The 13,101-nt window shown below is 39.8% G+C and overlaps 1 protein-coding gene across 1 annotated transcript; it reads right to left on the bottom strand.

Annotated features, from left to right (window-relative positions):
• Positions 1-198: 198 nt before the first annotated feature.
• On the bottom strand, positions 199-12,124 carry LOC109984047 (cullin-3). Its single transcript, XM_020634048.3, has 16 exons — positions 11,837-12,124; positions 9,485-9,682; positions 7,516-7,629; positions 4,706-4,866; positions 4,323-4,437; positions 4,000-4,228; positions 3,693-3,838; positions 3,375-3,551; positions 3,089-3,259; positions 2,838-2,945; positions 2,452-2,576; positions 2,236-2,332; positions 1,998-2,132; positions 1,630-1,816; positions 1,143-1,288; positions 199-891 (listed from the first exon to the last, which is right to left on the bottom strand). Exons 1-16 carry the CDS (start codon positions 11,894-11,896, stop codon positions 760-762), a joined length of 2,301 nt encoding a protein of 766 aa, XP_020489704.1. The 5' UTR covers positions 11,897-12,124; the 3' UTR covers positions 199-759.
• Between the last annotated feature and the right edge of the window lie 977 nt (positions 12,125-13,101).

The raw sequence follows: 13,101 nt of genomic DNA, 5'->3' as shown, positions 1-13,101 counted from the left end.
TTTTTTGGATGTGATTTTTGACCTTAGTGACGTTTCAGATTCCATTCAAATTGCTGAACACTGGGAAAGAGACAATTTGGGTTTCAAATATTGCTCTTCCTTTGGCGTGATGAAGAAGCTGCTTTAGCCAGAGCAGACAACACTTGTATGGGTCTTTGAAAGAAAAGAAAAAAAACATTTAATCTTCTGGACACCTCACCAGGAAAAGAACTCAAGTTTTAATACTTATTGCAATGTGAAAACCACTATGACACCAAGAGTCAAATGTAAAGATCTGCAAAGCATCTGTGTGAAAAATTACAGAGCATCAATACTCATTAATTTTATTTTTGTTTTGTAACAATCCACAGTTTCTGTTTTTAATAATTTTATTATTTTTATACAGTATTGAAACAAAAAAAATAATAATGTGGTGCATTCACATTTTTCCCAAGGGATTCTTTGCAAGTTTGATCTCTACAAGGGTAAAACAGTGAAAAGCTTGAAGCTGGATCCATCCAAAACTCACAGGGAATAGGAAGACTGGGCCCGATTTAAAAATCATCTACAAGTTTTGATGGATTCATTTTTTTTTTTCCTGCGCCAACATTTCATTCCCCTTTTTATGTATGTTTACTGTGTTTCTATTAGGGACGATGAATCAGGTTCCCAGCATTTGTCTTTAAAAGAAACTTCCAGTCCATGCGTAACAACAGTCCAAAGAAAACAAACAAATCCTCTCTGTCCAGTCTCTTCCTCCTCTCATCCAGAGTTCATCTTCTATGCAACATAGGTGTACACTTTTCGATCTTCTGGCGTCCTCGCCAAGTATTCTCTTTCTATTAGTCCTTCTATGCGTTTTTTGATTACCACAGGGCTGGGAAGAAAACGTGCCCGTAGCTGCTGAGTCACCTGGAGACACAGAATCACACAATGTTAAACAAAACAACAATGTAAAGACATGTTTATTTATAGAGCAGCAATCATACATGAAGCATTTCAAAACAGAGTTAAAATCAATGCATTTATAACAGCCTTTAATATTACACTTCTCAACAGAACATAGAGTCATAATAACAAGATTTAAAGGTAGAGGTAAAAGATAATACATGGATCAATGTAGAAAAACAGAACTAAGTTTGTATACATGTGTGGATTCTTACCTCCGCCACCAGGACATTGTGCTGCATCTTCTTCCTTGATTTCATGATTCGAACAATGGCTGCTTCAATCTCATGCTTCCTGTCATCGTCCACTTTCTGCCGCGTCTCTTTCCTCTCTGGATCTGATTCCCCTTGTTTAGCAGCAACTGAGAGAGGAGGATACAAGGACAAGATGAACATGTAGACAATCTCACAGGTTAATAATGTCTCTTCATCAGGAATATACAAGAAGAAACAGCAAACTCAGGTATTCTGTGCTAATTGTCTTTTTTTGAATGGATTAATTGATTTAAAAACAAAACACTGTCATTCTTCTTTTCCAACAACGTGATTAACAACATTTAAAAATAAAGTGGTATGACCCCATAAAATCTTCAGTATCCTATTTCAGATTTCAGACATCTCACACTCCAACCTGAGCTAGCAGTGGACAGAAGCCTCAAGTTCTCTATGGTTACGGTATATTCTCGAAACAAACTTTGCCCACCTGTCTGTATCTTGACTCTGTGCAGTTTGGAAGTAAACTGATCATTCACTGTAAACACATGGCCGCTCTCGATCTCCTTGGACTTTGGCTCCTTGGTGAGAACTCTCTGTGTCGGCTTCCCACAGGCCAAAGACTGCAGCGCTCGCACTAACTCCCTCTCCGGAATATCTGTCTCCTGCTGGATCTCCTACAGCAGGGGGGGACAGAAGGGGGCGAGAATGTCATACAGAGGACACAGATTAACATTAAAGTTATATCCTTAATATAAGGATGCATGCATTCATGGGGCGAGAAAAATGTATCTTCACAAAAACACAAGGTTGAGATGAAAGACAGATTGAGATGAAGACTTTTTCCTGTGCTCCCACCTCAAAAGTGCACTTTTCTCTGTTGTTGAAGAGCATGAGGATGGTCATCTGGAAGGTGGACACCTGCAGGATGTGCTTCCGGGTGTTAGAACCTGTCACCTGAGCACCTCCCACACCCACTTCTGAACCATCCTCCTGCACATGAAGTATAACAGAAGATGAATTATACCTTCAATTATGTCACTCTAAATTAAAAAAGCCAGTCAAGCAGTATTTTCGAATAACTTTTTTTGACTACCTTTTTGATAGCTCCGTAGAAAGTTGCATTTAGGTCTGCCCCGCCCATGTGGTGCTGCAGTGTGAGCTGTCTGCCACTGTGCTTAGCGAGGTAAAACCTGTCAAATACAAGCCAAGTTGAAATTCCATAGAACAGAGGGGTTTTTTTTTTTTTTTTTTTAAATGTACACCTTTGTTTAGCTTCAACATTAAATGTGATTACATCTATGAGGATTACCTTCTAAAAACTTCAAATGCATGTCTGGGAGCAGGGGGGATGGTGCATTTAGGTGTTGCCGACTGTGTTGGCCAGTAGCCAGTTGTGAGGACTCTTACTGTGAGGTCCACACCACTTAGAGATGCCTTTAATAGATGCATGAACATTTTTCAGAATAAGCACTTTTACAGTTTGCATGACTTAACAGAACATCTCAAATACAGAATAACTGTAAACTAACAGCTATGTGTCACCCTCCTTTACAGCATGCACTTATGAAAGACATTTCCTTTAATCTCGTCCCTTCACACATTGTACACGGCTTGTACTTAACATTTTGCTTCATGTCTAAAATTGTATCTGTTTTTTTTTTTCTTTCTTTCTAAAAGGGTGTGTGTCCTCTTTACCGATGTGGTTTGTATGTGTTGCCTGAACTCATCCATGGTAGTGTTGGAGATGCTCATGTCTCTGAACATCCCTTCCAGTTTCGAGGTAAACTGACAGCCACATTCTGTCTGTAAAGGAGAAAGACGGAGGACAGAGATTAAACCGCTGATGTTAGTTTGGACAGAGTCAAGGCAGGGCACCATAAGCAAACAAAAAATAAAGAATGAGGTATGATTATACATTGGTATCTAACACTATCTCACTCTTTTACCTTGAGCTTAGAGATCATGTTCTTCTCCGAGTCGTCTGAGACGCTCTTGTTGCTGAGCAGCCTGCGGCCCAGATGCTGCTTGTAGTACCTTTCAAACACATCTTTCTCCTGCATGAACCTGAACAATACCATGGCCTTGTCAAGGATCGACTCAACCTCCTGTTCTGTCAACTGGTCAACAACAACAGAGGGAAGGAGAATCAGACAATGCACACACCATGTAGGGTTTAAAAAAACAACATACATCTGCTATGTATTTGAATGAAAAATTGAAAAAATGACATACTCCTTTGACTCCCTTCTTGAGCTTGTCGTCGATAAAAAGTGATAGGTACTCTGGTGAGCGGGAGTTGAGGTTGAGGAAATACTCAAAGTCTCCTGCTATGGTTTGTTTAAAGAGTCTGTCATTGTTGAAGGATTCGAGGAGGAAACGATCGAATCGCGTCTTTAGGTCTAGAAGGCCCTGTTAAGGAGGCAAATATAAAGAGGTGATTTAGTCTATGACACTTCTTCTCTGTTATTATACAATGTCATACTGGTTTCTCAATAAGTGAGTGTCTTGAGAAATCATTTTTTGTTTGGTATAATTGTTTATCAAGAATACCTGAATATAGTCAACAGGGTTCTTGCCCTCTCCCTCTTCTGATACTAGAGCTTTGCCTTGCTCCCTCAGGTAAGAGCTCATACACTCACACATGGTTTTAAGGCCATTTGGCACACGACTGAACAGCTTATACATGCAGGCCAGGTCTGGGAGAGAGAGAGAGAGAGAGAGAGAGAGAGACAAGATAGGGAAAAGAGTGAGAAAAGAAAATGTCTGATGGAAGGATGACAACAAATCCTATGTTTGCAATTCTTCAAAAAAATCTTACAAACATAATTAGATTGAAATTTAAAGGCAAATCTGTTACCTTCCGTCTTGCCGTTCTTAAGCATATGAACAAGGCCAGAGTTCTCCATCTCCACAATGGTCTTCATGTGTTTCGAAATCAGCTCCCTCTCCACCACCTTCACAATGGGCTCTTCTGTAGTTTTGTCCAGGCAATGCATAACTCGCTCAATCTCCTCATTGATTCTTGCCTCCACCTTCTTAATGTAGACGCTGGCACTGTTTTCTGCAAGGAACTTTTGGCTCTCCATCTGAAAGAGCAGATATTTTGTGTTGTTTTACTTCAAATACATTTTTCAGTGTTTACAGAAACAGGAAGACACCCAGAAGATACCACGGACTCACCTGGAAGAATTCTGCTGACATATCTAAGAAAGGGCCCTCGAAGTCCTCCTCATACACAGATCTGCCGTCCAGTCCCAGAATCATCAGCATCTGGCAGGCGTTTCTTATAGCGCCCCTGCAATAAAAGACAAAAACAATGTATGGCTCGCAAATTAACAACTAGTAAAATAACCATTAAAATACTACTGTTTCATTTCTAGTAAATACATTGCAATAAAAATATCTATTTAAAAATGAGACACAGTATGGTACAAAACCTAAAGAGATATACAATTTTTTTCTGCATGCTATTAAAAAATAACTTGTTCTACCAAAACAACTTGGAGCATGTCAAAAGTTACAGAATCCTTCACATCACGCAGCAAAGAGGTACACATGCATACCTGTCTACTACCTCTCCCTTCCTTTCACGAGCGATCATGTCCAGTAACGTTTGGCGCAGATGGTCTCGAATGCAGCCGTAACGCACCACCTGGTCCCTGAATATGATGAGGCCGAGGTTGTACACATTCTCCACGTTGTTTTGTTGCACATAGACCCGATCCTGGAAGAGATAAGTATGGGTGGAAGAGACATCAGCAACTGTGTGTAACAGGGAAAAAATACCCAACCTATGCTGACTCAACCAGGTTGTTATTAATGTGCACTTTAAGGAAAAGAAAGATTCAGAAACTTTAAAAGGGCAGGTAAACAACTGTACATTTTAAAAGCAGTAGTATATATTATAAAGTATGAATGGTATTCCTCCCTCTCCCTTTACATGTCAGGTTTACAAGTTAGTATTTGAAGAATTATGACCATTTACAAAACAACAAAAACGCCCCAGTGATATCGCCCATAGTTTTACTACCTAAAACTATGTTTTTTAAGGGCTGGATAAGACAGAAACCTTCAATGATATAATGGGCAATCCCATTGACAGGTTTCAAGGCTTGATCAGGTCATTAGTGTCTAAATAAATGGTTGGTAGTAGATTTGCACTGAGTGACTGTTTGCTGATCAAAATCAGCCATTTTTCAGCCTGTTCAGCCATGATTGGTGACCAGCCAGTCCTCCCACATATTGCCAATTCTGTGCCAATTTCAGAGTCACACACACGAGCCTTTTCATGTTTTCATGTGTAAGGAGCAACACAATTACAGATAAAAGCCACATACACACAAGCTAACACGTCAGCTGTGTGGACATCAGGTATCCACCAGTGGAGGCAAAAAAGCACAGACATACTGGAGGATAAAAACAGATTTTTTCCCAGCACTTGCTCCTCTTGCTGAAAGTAACTCCCTGCACATCGCAAATCCTTAAAAAACTGAGCTTCTATGAGACACTTTGCAGGTAATATAAATAATGGATATAAAACAACTTTTACAAAAAGAGAGACTTTGCAGCTGCAAATACCATTCAACAGAGCATCAAGAAACACAGAGAAATATGTGTAAGAGGCTGTAAGCAACAGCCTTATGAAATAAATAGACACTAATTGTAGTGATTTGAAGGCTGCACAAGGGTGTAGTTGTTAGCACCATCACCTCACAGCAAGAAGGTACGTTGTTTCTGTGTAGAGTTTGTAGTTCCCTCCAGGTATAGCTTTCTCCCACAGTCCAAAGACATGCTGGTTAGGTTAAGTAATGTCTGTAACTTGCCTGTAGGTGTCAGTGTGAGTGGGAGTGTTTGTCTGTATCTCTATATCAGCCCTGTGACTGATTGGCGACCATATAAAGACCCTTACACCATAAATGATGGCATAAAAATTACAGGTTATAAAGGGTTTGATACACAACCATTTTCTGGAGGAGATTTGTCTCAGTGAGAATGAGAGATGGTTCTGTAATCTGATTTTTATTAAAACAGTTCATTAAAAGTAGGATTTTTTACTTTTTTTTACTTTTATGCCTTTATTTATAAGGACAATGGATACAGTAGGAAATCGGTGTGAGAGAGTATGGAATAACATGCAGAAAAGGAGCTGCTTGGAGGACTATATCCTTTGTATATGTGGCGCAATTTACCACTAGACCACCAGCGCCCTGAACAATCAGTGTTTCATTATGAACTTCAAAATGAAATGTTACAAAAACATTTTTTTTTTGCATTCAATCATAGTTTGTTAAAGAAAGACAATTGAAATCATCTAAAGCAGGTATTGAAAGGTCAGACCGTGAAAAATCTGAATTGAGAATTGGCCAAAGAAATTGCAATCAGTGCAACTCTAGTTGGTAGGTGTATTAAAAAGTCAGATTTCCCAAGTCCCAACAAAAGTCCTTAGAGAAAACATAAATATAAAAGGGAGTGTAGGTCATATATATGTATTACCTAACACTGTTACAGGACAGGAAAAACAGCCAGGATTACTCCAAAATGGTTAACATATGGCATGCACAATTGTAGGACGGATTGTTTCTGACCAAAACTTTTAGACTCTTTTTGTACAATGTGCTACTGTTTATTCCAAGTTTGCATTAAAAAGCCATTTCTTTATGTTGACACATTTCCAACAATTTGCTTTTGAGCTACTGGGGGTGGCTTTCAGATGCCACTGCTTTTATTTTAGCAGGTTACATGGGGCTTAAATATAAGAAAGAAGAAATTCTTGAATGCTTCGGACACCATTTAAATTGAAGAAGTCTCCTGGACCAATAAATAAGTCCTCCAGGGCCTAAAGTGAGACAGGGGTCTTCAACAAGATTAATACACCCGATGAGAATCGCAAAGTAGCACTTGTTACATCTCTGTGGCTCTCCTTTAGAGGTCAGCAGGTAGCTGAAAACAACAGCAGGCTACTCTCATTGCACAGACGTGGGGGTTGTGGTGTGGTTAAATGACAGAAAGCCAACTGGCTGGGGTAAGGCCAGGACAGGAAAAAAGAGTGTAGAACAAAGAACCCCAGGAGAGCTGTCTGGTCTCTGTACTGACTGTGCCATTGTTTAGCCTGTGCTTCTAACCATCTCAAGGGCTCACACACAAACCAACAAACACTTTGGACTTGCTACTGGCTTTAGTAAACCATCAAGTCCTGCCAGTTTTCCGACAAAATAAGTAAATGCAGCAACAGAGGCTCATTGTTAAGCCTGCAAAATAAAACAGCATCTTAAAGTCAAAGTCCAGACTTGCAGAGCTCACAGAAGCTATTGGAGAAATGTTAAACTTTGCTCTAATCAATAATAATAATATAACATAATAAAAGTCCACCTACCATGTACATAAGTATGTCTCTGATCATGACCATGGCAGTTTGATGGTCATTCCAGGCCTGATTCAGCGTTTGCAGAAAGTTATTATTGAGAGAGTTAAGGACATCTTCCCGTACCTGAAATACAAGAGATCATAGCAACATTGAGTTGTATGTGATTGATGAACATCAAATCAGAAGGAAACATTAAATCATTTAAAGAGAAGACAATTACATTAAAACAGCATCTGACCTCATGGGAGTCAACAAATGTGATTTAAGTCCTTTCACAGTTAGCTCGTTTTATTATATTTTGGTAACAAATAAGATCATCTTTTACCAAATTTACCAAGGTTACTTAATCTCCTTCAAGCACATACTGATAGTGACTCCATCAACACAGTCCATGAAAGGTGCAGACTTGAAAATAATCCTTTTGACTTAAGACTTTCCTTTTGGACTCCAGCTTTTCCACTGACACAATTCAACCAAGTTTAATCAATATCAAATCTATCAAAAAAATGTATGAACTAAGTACTTGTATTTTAAATGCAAGGACTAAATTAGGGAGAAAAGAACAGTCAATATCTGAAAAAAAGTTCTTAATGTTGGCAAAACCAAGGTTGTAAAAGTGAAATATTAGAGCTGTGTGCTTTCCTTAAGCAGTACTTTGTTGGTATGAGGCAACTGAGCCAGATGGTGCTTTCACACTTTCACAAAACTCCTGAAAAACTCCTGAAGCTTTTGGAGTGAGCAGCAAGTGTGAATGCAAAAAGTAGAATTGTTCTACTCCAGAATTTATCCTGCCAGCCCCCTTGCAGTTTTTCTGTAAAAAGTCGAAAGTCGTTTTCACATACGCACTCCGGATATTATCTAGATAATTACGGGAGGACTGCTCTGGAGATTCCCCCGACCTGGCTGTTCACATGTGCTCCTCACAGCGGGAGACTATCCCTGTCAGACGGGAGTGGGGCGGGGGTTTCCTGTGGTAAGATGTGATGTAACAAAACAAAATGGAAGTAGAGGACAAAGCAACAGAGTCCGCTACACGACGCTATAATGACAATATTTGCCTTTCTATCAATGCTGTGTGCATTCCAGTGGAATGACAACATCAACAAAAGCGCGGCAAACAACACACTGGAGAACAGAAAACGTAGTGCAGACACACTATGCACCATGCAGCAGTAACAGTATATGTAGAAATGTCACTCCCCCTCCTATTGGCTCGAGCTGAATTCTCCAAAGAATATCCTGTTCTCACATCAGCCCACTCGGACTTGCTACGGAAAAAATACTAGGGGTCTGGCCGGAGAAAGTCCAGGTGAAGTAAGAGCGAAAAATTAGGCTGTTGGCGATACAGGTATAAATGAGCTGACATAAGAACGCAGCAGGATATAATTAAGATTCACCTCGAGTGAGTGGGAGGGCATATTAGTTCCCTGCTATCTGTGAACAACCATAGGGTTAGGGTTTAGATTCTCCTAAAATTATTTGGATATTCTCAGGAGTGCATATGTGAAAATGGCTATAGACAATGCTTTCAATGTACTAATCAATCTTGGATAGTAACTAATAAATCCAAAGGAAGGCTTGGATCAGTCTTAGAGATATCGTAAGGAGGTCAGACATTCAGAGGGAGGTCAGAGTACAGCCACAGTTTTTTGCTGTAAGAGGAGCCAGCTGAAATGGTTTAGGCATCTCATTAATATGCCTACTGGAAGCCTCACTTTGGAGGGCGTTGGTGCACGTCCAAAAGGGAGGACACAACGCAGTAGAATCAGAATATGCTGTTAGGACATCTGGAATAATTTGCTAAGCATGCTAACATTGTATCCTGGTACTTATGTACATTAATGCTTAGTCAGGTAGATAAGGTCTCAAAGTACAACACAGACAATGGGGATGAGAGCAATCAAATGAGCTACAGTAAATGAGCCACCTCCCTGTATAAAAAAGTTAATGACTTTTAAAAAGAAAGCTGCATTCTTACTTTGTTGATGAGATGCTCTGTGACGACCTCCCTTAGGCCTGTGTACAGCTTTTCCCCATGCTTGTGGAGCACCATGGTGTAGGCATTTCTGTACAGCTCCTCAAAGCTTAAACCACTGTTGTTCTTCCTCTGGATCTCTTGGATGGCATTCTTTAGAAGGTCCCAGATGTTGTTTACATACTTCTCATCCATTGTCATCTAGGAGGAGCAAAAAATAAATGTGTCTACATGAGAGAAAGTCTATTCAATTTTTCTCTTAAAAAGTAAGTAGAAAACAAAGACCCACTGCTATAATAAAGGCCCTATATTCTTGCAAAGTAACATAATAACAATTTGAGGAGGGGGTACTGGTTGAAGCCAATACTCAAGTCTGGGTAACGACATCAGGAAGGAAGAAAATCAGTCTCAGGAGTAGTGGCAGGTGCCATGGGGATCAAGCGGCAGGTGCGAGTAGTTCAATGACATGCTGGTAGCCCCGCCACATGTGCCATAAGTTCAGCATCTGCGTTGCTCAGGGCATATCATATTTGTTCCTTTTAATCTGTCTGTGAACCCAAAAATGCTACGGACGCTGAACTGCACTGTCTACCGTTCAAAAACTTTGAACTCCAACCACATTCACTTTTTTTTAACTTGTGTAGTTACAGCAACATCTTTATCAAATGGAACTCTAATAAATCAATCAAGTTAGTATTTTTAATATAGCTGCTGGAGATGGTATCATTGACATTTTTATATCAATCAAACAGAACTTGTTTTTGATTTAGTAGCTGCAGTCTAAAGCAAAAAAACAAACAAAAAACGGACGAACCGAATTATGCATTATCTAAGAAACTGACAACAGAGACATGGCAGAGTTGTGTTACTGGCAATGTGTGTGGGACATTTTTGGCAGTCGACATACACAAAAAATTGTACCGAAATGCTAAGCACATGAGCTGACCAACGCTACATGTAAAGCCGTGCTGTTCGCAATAACAGGTAACCAAATACAGCTGAAACAAATGTATCCTGACAATCTAAAACCAAGGATTGAAAATTTGATTTTTTTTTAAAGGTGGATCATACATTTCTCCCAAGCTGTAACTTTAAGCTGCATGGACAATAAAGGGAAGGTGGAGGAGCAGCCACTATGTGTTCCATATAACACTACACCTTTGAAGTTTTAACTTTCTGCCTGAAAAAAGGTATTATTCTACTTCCAAGATTGTCAATTTCTATTCCAGGGGAAAGGGTGTATGCTCAAATTCTCAAATCAACCACATTGACAGTCGATATGATCACAAATAAAAATACTCATACTTGACAGCTAACCTACTTTTCCCCTCGCAGGATATCTATCAAAAAAATAATTGCATAAGTAGTGAATAGATTGATTAAAAAAATAATACTTCCTGCAATCAAGTTTGTTTTTAAATGAACTGAGACCACCTGGTAGTGGCTTAACTGTGGACTAGTGGGGCCGGGCTTGCACTTTGCATGTAAAGCTAAACACTTGAAAAAAGGATTAACTGTTCACTCACTCATCTGCTCACTGACTCATTCTGCCAGACACCCACTCATAAATAAAACAAGGTTTCCAAGAGTAGAAAAGCATTCATCTTGTTTCCACGCCTTTTTTTTTTAAATCAAGAAAATGATGGGCATTGCAGAGATAGAAAAAAAAAAAACTTATGCGAGACTACACATCTCACACACACACACAAAATGGCAATTGTGCTCATGAGCAGGATTAGTTAGAAACTGACTGGCATATGAAAACGCAATTGAGAGCAGTGAAGTTTTAAAGAGTATTGTGTTATAAACTAGCAGCAGTAGTAGTAAGTAGCCTGAGTAGACGACGTCTACACATTAGCTGCTTGAATTACATCTGGCATGTTTACAGCAGCCTCACAGCACACTAAAGTTACATTACCCCCCCTCAGGGTAACGCAACATACTGATATGTTCAATCCAGTCTGTAACAGCCTACACCATGTTGTTGCAATAACATGTGAACAGCCAAAAGAGCTCGTCGGTGACCAAAAGCGAAATGATAATTGCTGACTGGCTGGCTAACATTACTAGGCCTGCTACACAGCTAGCTACTATTTACTATGTCACCAAAGGGAACTTTCCTCACCTAAGATAATATTATAGCAATGTCAGACGACGGTTTCATTTTCAAACCGAAGAGGTTAGCTGTCGTTAAATAAACTGACATGGCTAACCTTCTTCGGGGAACATATAACCCCGCTAACATCAGTTTCCACCGGGCAATGACATGTTTATACTGTTGAGCCAGCTAAGCTAAGCGTGAAAGTCTAATCATCCCCGGCTCTCGAGTCTCACAAAAACCCGGCGCAGACTTACAGGAAAGGCTCGTATCCTCATCTTGGTGTCCTTCTTCGTGCCGCCTTTGAGGTTGGACATGTTTAAGGTAGAACGACTTTCGTTTCTAAGTCGACTTTAAAGACTACATGAAAGGCAAGCTGCTCATTTGCACCGAACGCAAGAAAAAAAGCGACTGGGAAAACTCAGTGACCTCCCCCCGTGAGGAAAATAGGTCGGTGATTGTGTCTGTTATGTTGTTGTCACTCGCTCTCTTCTCAGTGGGTTTTTTTTTTTTTTTTTTTTTTTTTTAGCTAATGTTAGCTTGTGTTCAATGATGGCGGACGGGCTCTACAACACTGCGCAACGCCGAAATCTCGCGAGAGTAAAGTAATTACACTGACAGGTGCATTCCACAGGTTGAACTACCCACTCATACTGTGTCATTGACGTTATGATTTTTATATTTCGACGAAATGTATGTAACTTTATATTTGAATGTGTCAAACTAATAATTACTATAAAGAACGTGCAAGGGGCAGAAACATTTTTTTTTTATTTGGCGAAAGTTTTGAAGACACAGCAACCGTTAAGACAACTGATGGGTGATGGGCAACTTTGGTAACAGCAAGGGCCACATTCATTTAATTCTCACTTGCCAGAGGGCCAAATTAAACGATTACAGTCAATTATGTCTCAATTTAACTCAACATATACCGGTGATCAAGTATTATTATGGACATATTTCTGGTTTTCATGATTTCATGGCAGATTTCATCATGTTTTTCTTCATGTTTCCAATTAATTGATGTGTAGAAAATTGACCTGAGGGCCACATTGAGGGTTGATGGGGGCCGCATGTGGCCCACCCCTGGTGTGGAGGGTTGGAACTACAGTCAGTGGCTGGTGATGGAACTGGTAGGGAACTGACACGTTCACGTCCATTGAATGTTTATGTCCATGCCATACAATTTGACGCCAAGATAATGACAATATCATTCTGTGCTACTTTCCAGTCCAACGCTGAGCTTTGTCCAACTGTAAATTCCCATGGCTGACCAACGGCTGGAAGACTGAATATCTTCTCACTGTCATGACGACGCTCTCTGAATAACAGAAAGAAGAAAAAAATGCATATTAAAAAATAGGTGAGTCTCTAATGTTAAAAAAGTAATAGCACTCACATTCTTTCATAGAAAAACATAACTTGGAACCAGAACTAGTAAACAGGTATGAAACCTATAGTCTACCTTTTGAGTATAGGCAAAAGGCACAAAACTATATTTCTTGGATAACACAAGTGCTAA

The sequence above is a fragment of the Labrus bergylta genome, chromosome 4 (assembly GCF_963930695.1).
Source record: "Labrus bergylta chromosome 4, fLabBer1.1, whole genome shotgun sequence".
Lineage (NCBI taxonomy): Eukaryota > Metazoa > Chordata > Actinopteri > Labriformes > Labridae > Labrus > Labrus bergylta.
Note: the sequence above shows the minus strand (reverse complement) of the source record. Positions and strands in the feature narration are given on the sequence as shown.